The sequence below is a fragment of the Miniopterus schreibersii genome, assembly GCF_964146895.1.
Source record: "Miniopterus schreibersii genome assembly, chromosome: 9".
Classification (NCBI taxonomy): Eukaryota; Metazoa; Chordata; class Mammalia; order Chiroptera; family Miniopteridae; genus Miniopterus; species Miniopterus schreibersii.
Window position 1 is genome coordinate 17,092,861 of NC_138118.1, and position 18,256 is coordinate 17,111,116.

Consider the following 18,256-nt stretch of genomic DNA (forward strand, 5'->3'; position numbering starts at 1 on the left):
CCACAATGAAAAATAAAGTGAGAGACCATGGTGAGAGTAGGCTTGCCTGTTGGGGCAGGACCGCATCTCCAGGATAGGTGGAAATTCACACCGATTCATCATCTATACTCCTGTTGACTTCTTGGGTCCCATAAGGAGCTGGATGTAGTCATGGCTAGGTTTCTGGGGGTGCGGCCAACCATGTGATGACAACCCTGGGAGTCACTCAGGTGCCCAGGTCTCCTGGCCTGGACTGCTGAGATCCCAAGCTCTGGGCTCCACCATGACCAACAAGGGCTGCAGACAGCATGTACTATTTTATTGGGCCTCAAAAGCTTTAAATACAGAAAAGGAGAGGGCACGCTGGCATTTGAGAATGGATGTATCAGAGGAATCACATAATCAACCGCTGGGCAAGGCTGGGAAGAAGGGCAGTCTGGGATGGAAATGGGGGGCTAGTTGGCAGCCGGCCTCTGGTGCCAGGACTATACCCTCCTTTAGCACAAAGTCTTTCATGTTTCTTCCTGATTTGAGGACAATTTTTAAAAAAACCACAAATTCCCATCTAAATAAAAACAGGAAATTAGCTGGGAGAGACTGGATGGCAGTGCCCACCATATCAGAAGCCAATGCCTGTCCCTTAAAAGCTTCAGGCTCCCTGCACCCCACCCCCAGCCCAGATGGTGCCCTGCAAGACATTTCCACACACTGAAGCAAAGCTGGACCAATCTACGCCCCCGGTCTGGGGTCTGAAGCTGAAACACTCTCCTGGCAGAGGAAGAGGTGCTGGCGTGAGGGGTGCTGGGGGCCGGACCCGATTCCTTCCTTAGCGGCTGTAGCCAAACTCATCTGCGTCATCGGCTCGGAAGTCTCCATAGCGCCACAGGTTCAACTGTAGGAAAACAGAAAATGGCTCCTCAGAGAGGTGGGACCCGCTGGAACCAGGACAGCCAAGCCCCCTCTCTCAGCACCCTCTGGGGCTCCTGAGGCGAAAACTCACCCTGGCGCTCTTGGCTGATTCCTGAGCATTCAGGTATTCTGTGATCTGGAGGGATGAGAGAGAAAGGGAGTGGTCAAGACGAGGGTATTCACTAATGGGCAGCCAGAGTGACCCTGCAGGATGCCCGGGTCATGTCTGTGTCATCCCTCTGCCCAGTGGATCTAGCTCCTTCAGAGTAAAAGCCGAAGTGTGGGCCACGCTGGTCTCTTAGCTGTTCCTCGGCTCTGTGCTGGCTGTTCCATCTGCACTCTTCCCACTCCAGCCACCTGGCTACTATCCCGCCCCTTCACGTCTCTGATAAAAAGCATTGCCTCCTTAATGAGGCATCCAATGACCCCATTTAAAATTACACCCAGCCCCACACCTACACACTCCTGATTCCCTTTACTTTAAAATGAAAACCTATTATTTAACTTTTTTCTTTTTAAAGGAATGGCTTTTATTTATGTATGTATATATTATTATTTTCTTAGTTGAATTTACTGGAGTGACACCAGTTCACAAAACCATAAAGGTTTCAAGAGTACAACTCAACAAAACATCATCTGCACCCTGCATCATGCACCCATTGCCCACAGCAAAGTCTCTTTCTGTCCCCATTTCCCCCAAATCTGACCACCCCACCCAGCCCCCTTCCCCTCTGGCTATCTCCACTGTCTGTGTCTATGAGTTATATATATATGGGTGTGTTTTTTTGCTTAATCCCTTTACCTGCTTTCATCTAGTCCCCAGCCACCCTCCCCTCTGACACCTGTCAGTCTGTCTCACGTGTCCATGCCTCTGGTTCTATTTTCTTCGTTAGGTTCCACATATAAGGGAGATCATAGTGTAGTTGCCCTTTACTTCTATTTTCACCTTTTCCGTTGCATGCACCTTCTAACATTCTATTTCATTGACTTATTATACTTATTTTTATTGCTCATTTCCTCATGCTTGAATGTAAGCTCCACAGGGGAGGAATACTGTCTCGTTCACTGAGATATGTAGGCCCTCAATAAATGTTTGCTGACAGAATAGATGAATCAATGAACACATCAGGTGCTTATCTCAGGGACTGGGCAAAGGAATTTTCTAGACATCAGAGACATTGTAGGTAGCTTCATATGGGTAACACTAAGGTTTCTACTTTTACAGGGAAACTTAAGCTAACCTCTCGGAGCAATCTCAGGACACTGGGGGTCTCCACGGGGAGGACTAGAATCAGGCCTCTCCTGTCCAGAGAAGACACAGGAGCAATTCACACTGGGGTCTTTTTCCAAATGAATTTTCAACTTGCACAAGCAGTCCATGGAACCACAAACCACTGATACATTACGTGGGGAGAGAGGAAAGGCAAAGAGGGGCTGGGACATGGGAAAGCAAGGGGCATGTGAAGATAGAACACTGGTTTCAACCCTGCCTCTCTCATCCTTCCTCTCGGAGGGAGTGTGGGGACAAGCTGGGCGATGCTGGCTCTCTAATCACTTCCTGCCTTGAGGAGGGCACGAGCTGGCCACCAGCCCATCCCTTGGGCTGGTGTGTCATGGGATCTCAGTGATGGCTTGGCGAGAGGCAGGGAGGACTTCGATGAGTAGGGTGCTCAGTGGAAGGGGCCGTTTATCTCCAGAACTGGATCGTAATGATCAGCACCTGAACAGTGCAAGCTGGTTTCCCGGTGTCAGCCCCCATCCTCACAGCCTGCCCTGTGAAGCAGCTAGCTCTCCTCATCTCATGAAAGGGAGACTCAGGCTGCAAAGGCTGATCTTTAAGGTTATCTTAGGAACAGGGGAGCAGGACTCAGGCCGAGCGCCAAGCCCTGGGGCTTTTCTAACAGGCTGGAGGAGTGCTGTGGCAGAGTCCCTTCGGACCCCCTGGCACTGCCACCTGGCTCTGGTGGCACTGTGCACTAGGAGTTGGACTTGGAAGTTGTATGTTAGAGAAAAGGAAGCGAGAGTAGGAGAGAAGGCAGGACAAGCTCTGACCCTTTCCATGCCACCCCTGGCAAAGCTTTCCGGCCTGTCACCTGGGGTACATGCGAAGGGAAACTTTCTGCTCTAGTTTGCAGCTGCAGCCTCAGCCAAACCTGCAGCCAATTAATTTGGGATGTAATTAGCTTTTTTTAAAACCCCAACAAACCGAAATCCATTATCTTTCCCCAGCAGGAGCAGCAGGATGGTGGGTTCCCTGCTCCCTCACTGGCTCTTGGCGCAGTCCCCAGTCCCCTCTGTGACGACAGTTGGAGACACTAGGGGCCTGCCCCCGCAGTGGTGCCCACCTCCGCATCACGTACCACTTTCTGGAACTGCTTCTCCTTGCGCACCTCCACCATGACCAGTCCCTCCTTTACCAAGCCCAGCCCCACGTCCCCCTTGGAATCTGCAAACTGCAGGGTGACGTGGGGGCAGCTGGCGCTCAGGTGCTCCACGTTGAGCAGGCACTGGGTGTTCTGGATATCCCGCACCACGCTGTCCACGGCGTCTGTTCGGGCATCCTCCTGGAGCAGGGACACACCCGGGTTAGGGGAGAGGCAAGCTCGAGCAAAAGCTCGCCACGTGGGCCCAGGTCCTGGTCACAGACCTCCGCCTGCAGCTCACTGCCCGCTCAGATCCTAATGAAGGACACAGGCTCTGGCCGTGAAGTGTCCCCTCTCCTTCTGTCCCTCCCCTCCCCTCCAAGCCCATCTGCATGTCATCGCATCCTCTTTCCCTACCCTGTACCCCCACCCGCCTGCTCTGTATCTGAGGCAAGTGGCTCTTCCCCGTCCCACACTAAGCCTGCACTTGCTGCCCAGGCCCTGCCCTTCCCACCTCGGCTGGGCCTTGCTCCAGCGCAGTGACGTAACAGTCCCCACTTCTCTGCCTTCACTGTTATCTCAGGTTCTCTCCATGCTCATGTCTCCCCATCCCCGAGACTGACCGCCCCTAGGCCTATTCTTACCCTACCATTTGCTCCTCAGCACCCTGCACCTGGTGGCTCCTCCAACCATGCCATTCACACGGCTCTCGCTCTGAGCCCAGGGACTCCTTGATGCTGAGGCCATGGGCCGCTCCTCAGCCTGCCCGACTCCCTGGGAGCTGGACACTGCAGGCCACCCCTTCCCTCTGGAAAGTGGGTGGCGCCGGCAACCCTGGGCACAGGTTCTCCCCTTAGGAGGCACATTCACCTCAGGCTCTTCCTTAGGTTGTGGGACTGCAGGCTCCCCCTCCCCATCCCATGTCCATAGACTCCACACCTGTTCGCTCCCATGGTTTAAACCGTGATTCTGGGTCTTACCTCGCTTTCCACACTGAACACTACAAAGCCCCCTGGAGCTCCCACAGCCTCTAATCTGCTCCTTCTCACCCCCTTTATCTCGCCCAGCAGCAACATATCCACATGTAAAAACCCATCTTAGGCTCTGCCCCTCCCGCATCCCCACCCCCTCTGATGGTGCTCTGAGACCTGGCCCTTTCTCCCTAGCCCTACTCCCCGGGCCCCCTGGTTTGGCCACCATTGTCTCTGGCCTGGATTTTCAATTGCACTTGTGTCCCAACCATTCCTTCCAGTTTCCCCCTTGCACTACAAGTAACTTTCAAAACTAGATTTGACTATGTCACACTTCTGCTGAACATCCTGCCACATCCCTCCTGCCTATAACATAAATAATAAACTCCTTGCCAGGGCAGAGCATACAGGGCCTTGATCCCAGACGCTGCCTTACTGTTCCCCTCTCATCTCCTGACATTGCCCGCCAGACCCCAGGACTCGACTGTGGTAAACTAGTCTTTGCCCCAGTGCACCCTGGCCATGGGGCCTAACCATCCTCAAGAACCAGCTCAAGTGCTCTGATGGCACCGTCCCTCAACTTCCTCAGTCACTCCCATCTTTTCAGTCCTGTTACTAAGAGACCACCCACTGCTTCCATCTCCTGTCAGCCTATTAACGGCTGCAGGAGTGGCTGAGTGTCACTGGACAGTCCCCTTCAGAAGGAGGGAAGGTGCATCGACTTACATCTTGGGGCACCTGGATGAAAGCGAAGGCATACTCCGTGGCTTGAGCTGGCAGCACACGAGTGCTGAAGGCAGGTGGCAGGGTACCCAGGCGGGTGGATGGCAGGATCTCTCTCTGCAGAGGATACACCAGGCCAATAACATCACACACTTGACGGCCCCTTGTTCTCACAGGACTACTCCCTGTGGCCAGGCTCTGGGAATTCTAACTTAGGGCCTGCCCACTAGCCCACAACTCGGTTCCACTGAGCCACATGCACAGCCTTGCCTACTCAGCAAAGCCCTGGGAGAACACGGCCTGCTGGCACCTGCAGGTGGGTAACTGACTCACAGAGTTAACCCTGGGCATGGTGTTGGCACACTTGTTGGTTCCCACTAAAATAATTTGATAACTGGACTCTATTCGCCGTTTCCATTTATTTCTAATGCCTTCCCTCAATGGCCTCCCTGATCACTCTTCCATAGCCACAGCCCAAGGACCACATGTTCTGAACTACAGCGCTCTCTCTTGCTTGCTGCCACCCACATGGAATCTCCCAGTCACTTGGCCACCTCATGACTGCCCCTTCCCAGCAAACCCAGTTTTGGGATGTGCTAGAGATCAGCAGATGGGACAAGCACCATGTTGAGCATGAGGACCAGGGACTGCAGGGTGTAGAGGGCCTTCCTGGGCCCACTCTTCAGAAACAGGGCAGAAGAGGAAGCGTGGGTGCGGCTGGGCACTTGGGAGACCACTCGGTGAACACAGGCCTCTGGCCAGAGATGCCAGTTTTGCTGAGTCACTGGGGTCACCGCCTGTTACACAAATAGCAGCAATGCCCATATGTGCACTGTTGTCAGTAAGGGAGTCCAAAGCTTAGAGGGACCTTTGAGAGATCAGATGGCCCTGACCTAGGGAGCTACTGTTTTGAATGGCCCCTGGAGCCCCACTCTTGTCTACTTGTCTACCCCCCGGTCCCCCACTCACGTTGCCGTAGTCAATGTAGAAGACGTGTACTTTGGCAGGAGACTCGACTTTCTCTACTCGGGCCCGGTACCTGCAATGGCATCATGGGCAGAGCTCAAGGGACAGCCCTGAGGAGTCTAATCTCCCTGGAGCCTCAGTGATGGCAGAGGAGAGGGCATAGCACTTCCCTGCCCAGGGCTCAAAGAGCACACCCATGGGTGTCATAGAGGACAGTTCTCAGACTCCATCAGGGCACTGTGGTCACCATTTAATGAAATCAGAGCATAGCTGGGAGCCGAAGGAGGGAGAGGGGAGCATGTGAAGCAGATTAATGTGTCCTTGGGGCACACGCAACAAGACTAATGACTAGATTGATGTCTGCTGCTTAAACTCAGCACACTAAACAGCAGCTGTAATTAGCTGGCAGATCTGTCTGGGAGGCCGCAGCAGGGAACACATCCAAGTCACTTCGTCACCCTGGGAAGGCCATGGGCCCTACCCTTGGTAGACCAGACACAAGTGACCTTGCAGTCTGTGTGGGCTGCTGCTCATGTCCCAGACAGTCGGGGTGGAGGGTTGGGTGGCTGGTCTGGGCTCACTGAAACATCATTTTTCCTGTGTGGAGTGACCAGTGTGTCGGAGAGCCCCAGTCAGCCAGAGCCCCCCCAACAGAGTGAGGGGAGAGAGTAGGAGGAACACACTTCTGCACTCGAGAGGCTGGCTGGACTGCAGGAAAATCACAGGCTCCAGTGTAGACTCAGATGGGTTCTGGGCAATGAAGAGGGCTACCCTGGGGAGCTGGCCAAGGTCAACAACACCCCAGTGGAAACCAGGCTGCAGAGGCAAATGCCTGAAGTCCAGCTGGTACCCTGAGGACAGACCTGCCATGGCTCCTGCTGCTCCGCTCGGGGCCCAAGTGGCTTACCATTCTCCATCTACAAATTTGGCAATGCAGAATTCTCCCCGGCGGGGTGCGTAGGAGCCCTCGACAGGAGGGTGACTGGAGATGTCATTTCGCATGTTCTCCATCAGCTTCTCCAGCTGGGTGCCTGATGGGGAGGAAAAGAGAGTGAGGCCAGGATGCTGGGTTCTTTGGAGCCTCATTCTGGATGGGCTGGGAGGCAGAGGAGCCTGGGGAGTGGGTGGGGTGAGGAATTCTGTAAAGCGCCTGCAGCATTGGCTCGCCTCCACCCCTCAGGGAGGTCTTCTTTGGTCTCCGTTCAAGGGTTTCATGCTGTCTGTTTTCAAAAGCAGGACGGTGACTTGCTGACACTTCAGGCCTTATAGGAACACAGTCTTCCAACCCCAGCTCTCCAATTTACTGGCCACGGCTGCGGACCTCTTGGCAACATTCCTGGGCTTTGGTTTAGGAGGTGGAGAACGTGAATGGATGTGGAGCTAGGCCAAGGCCAACCAGCCTCTTCTAGGGTGGGAGCTGGCCAGCCTGCAGCCCATTCCTACAAGAGCTGGCCCTGCCTTGGGCCACAGAGGTGGTGACTGACAGCAGCCACTCTCTGCAATGTCTCTGAGGAGCTAAAGTGGAGATGAAGGATAAACCCCATACAACTCTAGACAAGGAGAGGGCCCCAGGAATCTGAACCATAAAAGATGGAGAGCAATTCTGAGAGCAGGATCCAGTCTCAGTATATTCAGACTTGTCCACTCTGACCAGTTACTCTGTGAGATACATGCTGAACTGAACTCCTGGTGCTGTCAGGCTGGGGTTCTTCCCTCCTACCCCCAATTCAGTGTCCTCCTCAACCAGGGAGGGGCGGGGGCGGGGGAACTCTCCTTCCCTGTCTTGTCTTCCCCCAGTGGCTCTTACCTTGGGGCACTGCTGCTTGTGTGTCCCCTCCCCTTTGCCAGGTTCAGCAACACCCAAGGTCTTCTCAGGTTCCCTTCCTAGTTCCTTCCTGCCCCCCCCCCCAAGCAAGCATCAGTCCCCAGTGGCTTCTCCTTCACGACCCTGCTAGTCCTGATTGCAGCTCTGCATCAGACCTGCTGTGCCCCCTTTGCTCTCCAAGGTCAGGGTGGCTGGGTACACATGGATTCCTCTTTCCATCTTCAGGGCCCAAGGCGCCACTCACTATAACATGCTTAACACATGTCGGCTGTTCGTACCCTTATCAGTCAACCTTTTAAGTTCCTTGTTGGAGTTTATGTTTCTGCTGCTACATGGTGAGCTCCTTCAGGGCACAGACGATAGCTCCCTTGGTTGTTCATTCTTACAAGGCCCTGTAGAACCCCTGACATGTGCAGGGTGCTTAATAATTCAACTGCATTAAAGATGACCTCTGCATATGCACACGAGGTTTGTCCACTCTCAGGCCTCTGCACGGGCCACTGCCCAGACTGTTTCAGAACAGGGGCTTTTAGGACGCAACTGACCTTCCCTTACCCAGTGGCAAACACTCTATTAATTCTCCTGAGATACTGTTCCTTGCCCAGACAGTAAAATTTCAGGAACTAAGGAGAAGCCTCTACATAAGACAAGTTTCTCCTATACTCGGTCTGTTTTTATTTTTTTGCTCCAAGGCAACAGAAGCAGACTTTGCCTCCTGCAAAAAGGCAAAGCCCTCTGGGAGGTCCTTACACAGAGACCTGGTTGGTCATTTATAGCTAATGGAAATGTTTTCATCAGCTCCTTCCCGAAGGCAGGCTTTAATTAGGAGAAGGGAGAGAGGGTGAGAGGATGTCCCCCAAGAGGGGATGGAAAGTTGCAGAAGAGGGAGGCTGTGCGTGCTGAGGTTTATTTTCCTGGATTTCATGGAGCCACCTGAGGCAAGGGTTTTCTCTGGAGCCCACCGCAACCCTCCAGGCAGCGAGCCATGAAGCACCTCAGTCCCTTTTCCAGTAGTCTAAGAATACACAGTTTCCTCTTTAGTTCTCTTTATTTTCTGCCTTGGCTACTGCTCACTGCAGCGTCATGGCTTCCTAAGAGCTGACAGAGACAGCCAGGTGGAGTACCGGGCAGGCGCAAGAAGCCTCTGAGATTACAGAGACTGTGGGCAAAGGCCACGAATCCTCAAGCTCTGTCCCTTGGAGACCTCAGGGACCTGTTCTTATTCAAGGGGAGTCCTCCCCAGCAGGACCCAGAGACCAGGTGGAGCCTCTGTCTGGGAGTTGTTGTAACCTGGGTACTGTCTTTGATGTTCCTTCCCAAGTTCCCTGAGGGCCATTCATTCTTGCTGGCTCCTGTGCTCAGGAACAGCTCTCGTTCCTACCTGGACCAACACTGCAAGACTCCTTCCCATCACACCACCCAAATCTGGAGGATGGGTCTCTCCTGGCTTCATTCCCAAGGCAATGGCTGGCCCAACTTTCACTTGGATGGCAGCTGACCTCTAGAGAACCTGACCCGGCTCTGGCTAGTGTGGCTCAGTAGTTAGAACGATGGCCTGCGCACCAAGGGGTCTTGGGTTTGATTCCCAGTCAAGGGTATGAACCTGGGTAGCAGGTTCGATCCCCGCTCCAGTCGGTGTGTGTGCAGGAGGCAACCAATTGATGTCTCTCTCTCTCAAAATCAATGGAAAAAACATTCTCAGGTGACAATGAACAAAAAAAGAACTAAAGACTCATCCTGAAGGCTCATCAGCGCCATCTCTGCCCTTCCCCCGCTCTTTTCCCTCCCAAGTATAGCCAGCCCAGGACTCAAAACTGTCAGTTTTCCTTGGCAAAATGACATTACCACAAAAGCAGCTGCCTGGGAAATATCATTAGAGAGGAAGTGGCTGAGACAAGGCTGTTGGTGATCTGGAGTGGGCATGAGGGGGGCTGAGGAGGCTGGGCAGAGCTGCACCCTGCCACCCATGAGGCCACCTCGAATGCCAGTGAGGTCTTCTGCCCCCTTTGCCTTGCAAGGACCTGGCTCCTTGGCCCTAGAGGCAGCTCTAAGAGCTTTTCCCTCTGAGCTCAACTAAAATGCTTCCCTGTACAGGACTGCAATAAGAGGGAGGTCAGGTTAAAGGGAGTGGAGGTGGGAAGTTGGGCTGGAGGGGCCACGGTGCAGCCACTGAGAGAGCCGTTTCTACTACCCTGTCCACCAGGAGCCTGAGGTCTCTGCCTACAGGACCCTGGCCACAGGGCGCAACACTGGAGGGCAGGAAGAAGGAGGATGGGGAGAGAGAGTCCTAGAAGACTGCCTGGGGCCGACTTCCCCTGAAGTACCCGTTTCCATGGCAAATGGCTGCCATTCAAGGCTGTGGTAACCTCTGGAGAAGAAGAAACCCCAGCAGAGACAAGCCCACGCTCCCCTCCTCTACCTGCCTTCCCAAGGAAGCTGGGGGGAGAGGGCTGCGTGATGCCCGTTCTTGCTTCCTCACCACATCCAATCTGTTCACTGCTTCCTGATAGACTCAGGGCTACAAATACTCAGGCCCAGCCCAGCCAGGGGTGCCTGGGAGCAAAACAATTACCTAAGAGTCTCAGAGCACCACCCAGGCAAAACTGGTTACCTCACCAGTCCTCAGAGGGCCTGCTCAGCCCGCCCACTCTAGGGCTCACTTGCAGGTCATGAAATGACACGTGGGCCCAGAGAGTGGCATCCGGGGCCTGGTGGGTGGGCAGTAGGGGAGGTCCCTGGAGCCCCTGGAGGCGGGCTGGACCACACCAGGAGCTGTGAGGCAGCAATGCCTGGGCTGGGCCTGAGCACTCACCTGTCTCCACATCCTGCACGTAGAAGTGCAGGTCATCAGTGATCTCGGTCACAAACACTGGCTTATAGGTGGCCGAGCGCTCCTTCTCCTCCAGCACAGGTGTCACTTCCTCCACGGGCTGCTCCTCGTAGTGGGCCCAGACCTGCGTGTGTGGTCGGCAGATGGGAGGAGGGGGTGAGGAAGCAAAGTCAGAAAGGATACCAGGAAAGGGACTTTGAGGCAAGCGGGTCACTGCTGGGAGAGTGAATGTGGGAATCAGCACAGGGCACTCACATGGCGCTGGGCTGAGCCCCTGGAACCTTCCTACCTCTGGGAGGTAAGGGGAAGAGTGCTCTTAAGAGCTTCTGATCCAGCAGTTCTCAAATTCTGGCAGACAGCAGAAACAACTGGGGAGCTTATTAAAAATGCAGGTGCCTGGGTCCCACCACGCGCCTACCAAATTAGGATCTGTTATAAAGGTCCCAGAGATAGTAAATCAAAGCTGGCTCCCAGGTGATTCTCATGCATACCAGGAGGACGCTGGAGCTGTAGTGGTTCTGGGTCCCCCCCATACCACTCTGCAGGGTCACGCTGAACTGTCACAGGGCCACTGGCACTCCTGAGGCTCTGCAAGTGACAGCCCTGGGAAGTGGAGGGCTCGTCACTGCAAGAACGGCCCTTCTCAGCAGCTTCTCTGCCCTCATCTCGAGCAGGCTGCTCTGACTCTAGCTCAGGAGCTGGGCTCTTCCCTCCACCTTTCCCAGCCCTGTGCTGTCAGGGGTGCAGCAGCTCAGAAGCTGATTCTATGTGACAGCATGTCAAGTCCAATCCTGCGGCCAGGAGATTATCCCTGTAGTGAGCCCTGTCAGAGCAGGGAAGGGAGGTGGCTTTCCAGCTGAGCAGGGGGAAGGGGGTGAGGGACTATGGGGGACTGGACCACACACAGGGCCCCACAGACAAACACACAGAGGACCAAGGGGTGATAAAAGAACTCACCCAAAACTTACATGCTTACTAGGTGCCAGGTGCCATTCTAAACATTCTCCATATATCAACTCATTTAATCCTCACAAAAACTCTGAGAGGAGGTAAACATTACCCGTTTTATTTATTTACTTATTTATTTTTAATCCTCGCCCAAGGAGTGAGGATATTTTTTCCATTGCTTTTTAGAGTGGAAGGGGGGGGGAGAGAGAAACATCGATGTAGAGAGACACATCAATTGGTTGCCTCCCGCATGTGCCCCAACCAGGGGAGGGGATCAAACCTGTAACCCAGATACGTGCCCTTGACTGGGAATCATACCCGTGACCCTCCAGCGCACAGGTTGATGCTCTAACTACTGAGTCATGCTGGCCAGGGCAACATTACCATTTTAAAGAGGAAACTGAGGCACACAGGCTTGTTAGGAGTAGCAGAACCAGGATTTGAACACAGGGAGGCTGGCTCTAGAGTTCTTCAAGAGGCTTCTGGCTTTGACTGGGCCTCTGGAGACAGAAGGCAGCACTGAGCAGTGGGAAAACCTATATATCCTCTTGTCCCTTCATTTTGCCTTTTGTCATTTGACTTTGGTCAAGTCACCTGCTTCTCTGAGTCTCCTTTCCTTCCCTTGTAAAATGAGGCAGTTTGACCATGGGATCGCTCAGCTGACATGCAGATTCCTGGGTGGCATCAGGAAGCAGCTGTGGGCAGGACTGCTGGAATTACTGAGCCACCTTGGGTCACAGGCACAGAGGCCATGCTCTGGCCTTTAATGTGGCACAAGTGTGTGTCCTTCCACTAGAAGGGGAGGCAAGGGCCCAGAGCACTGGAATGAGCAACAGGAACTTTCCAAGCCCTGGATGGGGGAAGGGGTGGCTGCCAGGGACATCTCCTAGGTCCAAACTTCTGCCACCCACAGAGAGAGTGCCCTTTGCCTCCTGAGGCTGAGCTGCTGGGCTCCTGGTCTGGGGCTGGGCTCTAACCCAAACAGCTCCTGAGCCTTCTCAGTTTCCTCTAACACCCGTCCTACTACCCTGGCCACTTCCCTCATCATAAGCACCTAGACACCCCTGCTCCTCATGCCCCAAGCCCGGCCGCCACAGGAGAGGAGGCAGGCAGCAGACCAGAGACTCCTGGCCTAATCTGTCCAGGGCCCACCTGCCCTATGAAAAGGGGGTCTCTAAACTTTGGACTTTCTTATGAAAGGGCCTCTCTAATCAGAGGCCACACATGGACTACTGAGAGCACTCTGGGGGACAGCCACAATTCCTTCCAATTCCAAGGTCAACATCCTATTGAGGCCAAGGATCCCCCATCCCCTCCAGGGAAGTGACTACTTAGCCAGTCACTCCTATCTACCTCCAGACTCCCACCCCCTCTGAGATCCTTGCAGCTCTGAGGACTCTCACTGCCTCTGAGACAAGACTGGCTCTTGAGTGGGCCCTGAGCCTGGGAGAAGTTCTGGGCTCCCATCCTAACCCCATCCAGCTTCCCTCAGCTGTGGGGGAAGGAGGCTGCTCAGTGGAGTTGATGAATTGGGAACAGACTGACAGGGTGAGAGCAGAAACTGCTAATGACTCAAGTAAAAGAGCCTCTGGCGACAGCATCAGGTTTCCTCCTGGGGAGAGGGGCTGGGGCTTCTCTCCTGGCAGGCTCAGGCAGCAAGCCTAAGGTCACGGATGATGTAAACAAAAGCCTAAGGGATGGCCCTCAGGCCCCTTGCTCCTGCATGGCAGGCAGCAAAGGGGCCAGTCAGTCCTATGACAGGTCCCACAGCTCACTGGGCAGCAGGAAAGGAGCAGTGGGGTGCACACTGATGCCTTGTGAGGGGAGAAGACACCAGAAGCATGCAGTTGCAAAAGGGTAGAAGAGGGAGAGCTGCTCCTCAGATAAAGAAACCTCATTTCTAAGAGAGGGCTGGGCTGGCCCTCTGAATAGTAGAGCCTTGAAGACTCCCTTTTCCCCTTGGGGTATGGAGGAGACCAGCTATTCCCTGGAACTTGGCTGCCAGTGGCCCTAGGCAAGCTGGTAAACGAAGTCAAGCTGGGACAGGTTTGGCTGCCCATGTCCCCACCCTTAAATAGGGGTTGATTTTGCCCATGTTGTCTTTTTTTTTTTTTTTTTAACATATCTTTATTGATTTCAAAGAGAGGGAAGGAAGGGGGCGGAGAGACAGAAACATCAATGATGAGAGAGTCATTGATTGGCTGCCTAGCCCGCAACCGGGCATGTGCCCTGACCAGGAATTGAACCCCGATTTCCTGGATCCTAGGTTGATGCTCAACTGCTCAGCCACGCCCGGCCTGGCGCCCATGTTGTCTTATGTTGCCCTTCTGTAGAACTGGGGCAGGGAGGGGATGGACATATTAGCAAGATACCTGCCAGACATGTGCCATTTTCCCACAGCCACCCCAGGCCCTCTTATGGTTCAGATACCTGACAAGAACAACCCAAAGACCCTTTCCAATAGGAACAGTAATTGTGCACACAGATACAGAGTCAATGCCTTAAGGCTCGGCCCCCAGGTTCTTAGCAGAAGGAAGAGCTGGGGAGGGGCCTCCAGGGCCAAGATGCTGGGTAGGATAGGGGTCTGGGAGCTGTGAATGCTCTTGGCCTTTGATGGAGACAAGATTGAGTCAGGCCTGGACAGCAGGGCCCAGGGATGCTGGGAGTCACCTGTGGAGCACGTGGGCTGCAACAGTGTGGAGAGATCCCCAGCTTTTCTGATCAGTTGGTGGCAGCTCTCCTGCATTAAGGCCAGGGCCAAGATGGAGTTGTCCTGAGACAGGGCCCCTCTATGTTTCCTCCATGGCCCTGACTACGGACCCAGGGCAAGAGAGATACGTCCCTCCTTCCTCATCTGCTCTGTCGTGTCAGTTCCTGTCCTGCTTAGGTCCCCTCTACATTCTGGGGTTCCTAATTGTCCCCTGTGGCTGTCCTAGGGAAGGAGCCCACTTGGCTGGGCACAGGCAAGGCCAGCTCAGGAGCAGAGGTTGTCTCTCCTCCTGTCCTCACATTGCTCCTGCACCCCCACTCCTTCCCTGTACTTCCTCCTCAGGGAGCCCCAGGTCCTCTTCCCCGCAGGAGCTGGGCAATGTGGACTGAGCCTTGGCTGGCTGCAGCCTTTCCTTTCTAAATCCTATTTAATACCACTGCTTAGGAGGCTCCACGGGTGGGGCTGACATGTGGCCAGGGTGGTGGAGGCCTTCAAGTCGAAGGTAGGGAAGCAAAGCTCAATAAAAGCCAATCAATAGCCAAACCAACCCTGCCCAGGGTCCTGCTAGGGCACGAGTGGTTGGGGGAAGGGAACAGTCCAGGCAACTGCCATCAGCAGCTCCCTCCTTGGTCCTCAGACCTACCCAGAATCCCTGGGGGGGGGGGGGGGGGAGGAAACCCTGCCTCAGCCTCCTGCAGAGGAAGCAGAGGACAAGACCAGCCTCGTCATTAGGAGAGAAGCCCGGAGTGCACAGGGAGCAGGAATAAGGCCTGGCAGGGAGGCAGGGAAGGCAGCAGCCAGACAGACCTACTCACAAACCACACACACAGACTATTCCCTGAAGACTTCTGCGCACTCCTGGTCTCACACAATCTTTCAGCATTGCCTTTCCTCAGTTAGCTCACAGGTACCACCATGATGATCTCTGAACCCCGAGTGTGCCTGTCTCTCAACAGCTAAGGCAGCCGTCATGGGGACACAAGCAGGGAAGACTGGGGATCCTGGGGACACTTCAGATATGCAGTCATCTGAGTCCAGCCAACTTTGGGGCTGCTGCAAAGCTCTGCCCACGCTGCTCCTGGGAGAGGAAAGCCACACTAGGTTCCCTGAGGAGACTTGGAGAGAAAGGGATGTGCAGGAGAAGGACCCAGGAGGAAGGCAGGCCCCGCACTGAGAGCGGTGCGCTGCATTTTAATTAGACTGGAATAAAAACACGCAGCCTGTGTAAGTAATTAATCACTGGTAATTACTCCTCAGCGTTGTCATGTGGCACCAGTGCAAAGATGACTTGGGCTCTTTCAGGCAAATCCACTGTGTAGTAAACAGTGATGTACCCGGAAAGGGACCCACCTCTCCATCTCAGGCCAGACTCCCTTCTCTGTTCTATCCTGGGTCCCTCTGGGATCTCTACTCTCAGAGGACCGCTCAGATCTGAAGGGGTAGCTACTAGGGTCACGTGCTGAGTAGCCAGGGAGCAGGGTCAGGGGGCAAAGATGCTTTCAGAATCTGGGCCTCAGAGGCTGGTGCTTGTCTTCAGTGAAGGTTCAGCCCTCTGTACATGAGGCCCAGCACCACATCTCCACTTCCCTGCAGCAGGCAGAGGACACGGGTGGCAGTCTTAAATTCAGCTGTCACAAACAGGAAATCCAAAAGGGAGCTCCTTTGCTGTAGGAGCTGAGGCTGCCTGTTTCCCCATCACTCTAGGAAGACATGGTTTAATGTGAGCAGAACTGGGACAGGAAAGGGTGGAAACCTCCTCAGAGGCCTCATGGTGGCCCACTCCTCCAAGGCATGAACAGTCCCTTTCATTTGTCCTAGCTTCTTGGGCTACCTCTCCCTGGAGTCATTCCACCTCCATTAGGGGGTTGGTCACCAGCCCTAATCCCCAGGGGATGGAAGAAAGGAGAGATCCAGGAGGGTGACCGGGGCCCAGTCCCCAGGAAAAGTGATGCATTCTCTTGGAAGAAAGGTGGGAAGAGACTGAGTGAGGAGATGGCTGCCCCAGGCTGGAGGAAAATGAGGAACTTTTGGGACCCCTAAGCCTCCCACTCCTTTTGGCAGGTGTCTGAGCCTTGGCTCTGGGAGGCAAGTTGCAAGTCAGATGGGTGCCCCATGGGGGAAGAAAACGTTTATTCCTGGAACAAATTTATGGCTCTGCATGGCTGTCCCATGACCTCCTCCTCAAGCTCAGGGAAGCTCTGACAAATTGGTGGCCGGCTGATTTACCCCATTATCAGGGCTGGGTTTAAGTCAGTGGCAATAGGCTGAGTGGGGTGGGGTGGGTGCTAAGCCCAGCTCCCTCCACTAAACCCCCGGGGTTCCTTAGTCATCCATTTGTCTCCAAAAGCTGCTTTCCAACCCATCCCCCTTGTTTCTTTGATGCACTGTCTGCAGAGACTGATGGGCTATAACTCTGCTGTCCTAACAGCTTTATACATTTCCTGGGGCCGCTTCCAAAATGGGCTTCCCTGCAGGGCAATGTGCAGGAAACTCAGATGTGGGCTACAGGAAGGGTTAGGAATGAGGAAGGAGCAGGGGCTCCCCCAGTCATTTCTCTCATCCATCCAAGGTCACCTCCCCAATGGCTTTCTGCTGCAGGTCCACCAGAGCAGGCGTGCAACAGGCTTATGGCTGGGGATGCCTAAGCTGCCAGCCCTGCCCTTGGTCTTATGTGGTTCCCGATATGGGGTCTGACAACCACGGTGACTCAGTTCAGGGGCAACAGAACCACTTCTGTCTGTTGTATGAAGGCAACGGTGTTGGGGGGCAGTGAGAGAAAGTACGAGCTGGGGTAGCGGCACCCGCCCGCTGCCCGATCCCGCACCATACCTTCTCCTTCTTCTGCTTGGCGGCCTCCTCGGCAGACAGCAGGGATTTGTAGTAGGAGCTGCGCTCCGCAGTGAAGTGGACCTTGGAGAGTGCGTGCTCCACCAGCAAGACGGACAGGTTGGCGCCATCGATGTGCAGCCAGCCGATGAAGTTGCCGGCCTTGTCCATGCTCTCCACCTCCACCTCCACCTGGGGCACAGAGAAAGGGGGCGTCAGCCTGCAGGGGGTGGCCCTGAGTATGCAGGGTCATTCCACTGTGACAGGAGCGGCTGGAACTAGGAGAGGGAAAGGATATGCTAAGCAGAAAAGCAGGAGCTGGTGAGAGCCCCTGCACTGCCGACCGTTAGAAGCCTTCGCTTTAGTTCTGAAAGTTGCCTCTACACACCCCAGAATCATCCTTGATAGATAACATCACTGACAAAGCAACTTCAAATTCTCCTTCCTTTTGACAGAGAGCTAAGAGGGTAAACTCCACTCTTTAGCTTAAGCAAGGGAGTCGGTGTTAGAAGTGTGTGTGTGTGTGTAGCTGGGGGTCAGGAGTGAGATCAGAAGCAGGCAGCTCTGGCTACATCCCCCTATTCTTCAGTACCCTCCTCCAGCTCTGCTAGGAAGAGGGGGATTCTGGGGAGCAAGTCAATCCCTGGGGAGAGGGCAGCCTATGTTGTTCCTGGAAGAGCTGAATGAATTAATGCTTAACAAAGGTAAAAAAAAAAAAGTGGCTGCATGAGAGTCAGGCGAGGAGAGGCAGGATAGGACAAGTGGGCAGGAAGTGCATTAAACCCTGAAAAAGTTAGAGGGCGACCCCAACAGAAGGTTTACCCCCAAGGAAGAACAACTGCCATAAGCCCAGACCTTGAGCTATGTGCTGGGGTTGAACTCCAGAACCCTCAGGGATCCCCCACAGGGTTCAAGGGCTCTTAGATGCCCCCCTCCCACCCTCTGTAAGACTGATCTGGTCCCCAGATCCAGCACTGACTCTGCTCCTGCCTCAAGGAGGCAATGACCCAGGAAAAATTCCTTCTCTGATTTCTCCCAGTCTTGTTCTTCCCCCGCTAAAGGAGACTGTAAAAGTCTTTGCTGACAAATGTAAAAACTTGTATTAATTTAAATGGCTTCAAGCTCAATTAAGCAATAAAATGAATGTCTAAATACCTGGGAATTCTCTAAGCCTGGGCCAGAGCCAGTGGCAGCAGCCTAGGGCAG

At 54.2% G+C, this 18,256-nt stretch overlaps 1 protein-coding gene across 1 annotated transcript in view; it reads right to left on the minus strand.

The window, feature by feature from the left end:
- Window positions 1-277: 277 nt before the first annotated feature.
- Window positions 278-18,256, minus strand: part of SND1 (staphylococcal nuclease and tudor domain containing 1) — a 419,115-nt gene continuing 401,136 nt past the window's right edge. The window contains exons 17-24 of the mRNA XM_081146624.1: window positions 17,054-17,242; window positions 10,549-10,690; window positions 6,819-6,942; window positions 5,915-5,984; window positions 4,949-5,062; window positions 3,249-3,452; window positions 980-1,024; window positions 278-871 (exon numbers count right to left, since the gene is read on the minus strand). Coding sequence (XP_081002750.1) covers window positions 806-871; window positions 980-1,024; window positions 3,249-3,452; window positions 4,949-5,062; window positions 5,915-5,984; window positions 6,819-6,942; window positions 10,549-10,690; window positions 17,054-17,242 — 954 coding nt within the window. The 3' untranslated portion in view covers window positions 278-805. The remainder of the gene's footprint in view (window positions 872-979; window positions 1,025-3,248; window positions 3,453-4,948; window positions 5,063-5,914; window positions 5,985-6,818; window positions 6,943-10,548; window positions 10,691-17,053; window positions 17,243-18,256) is intronic.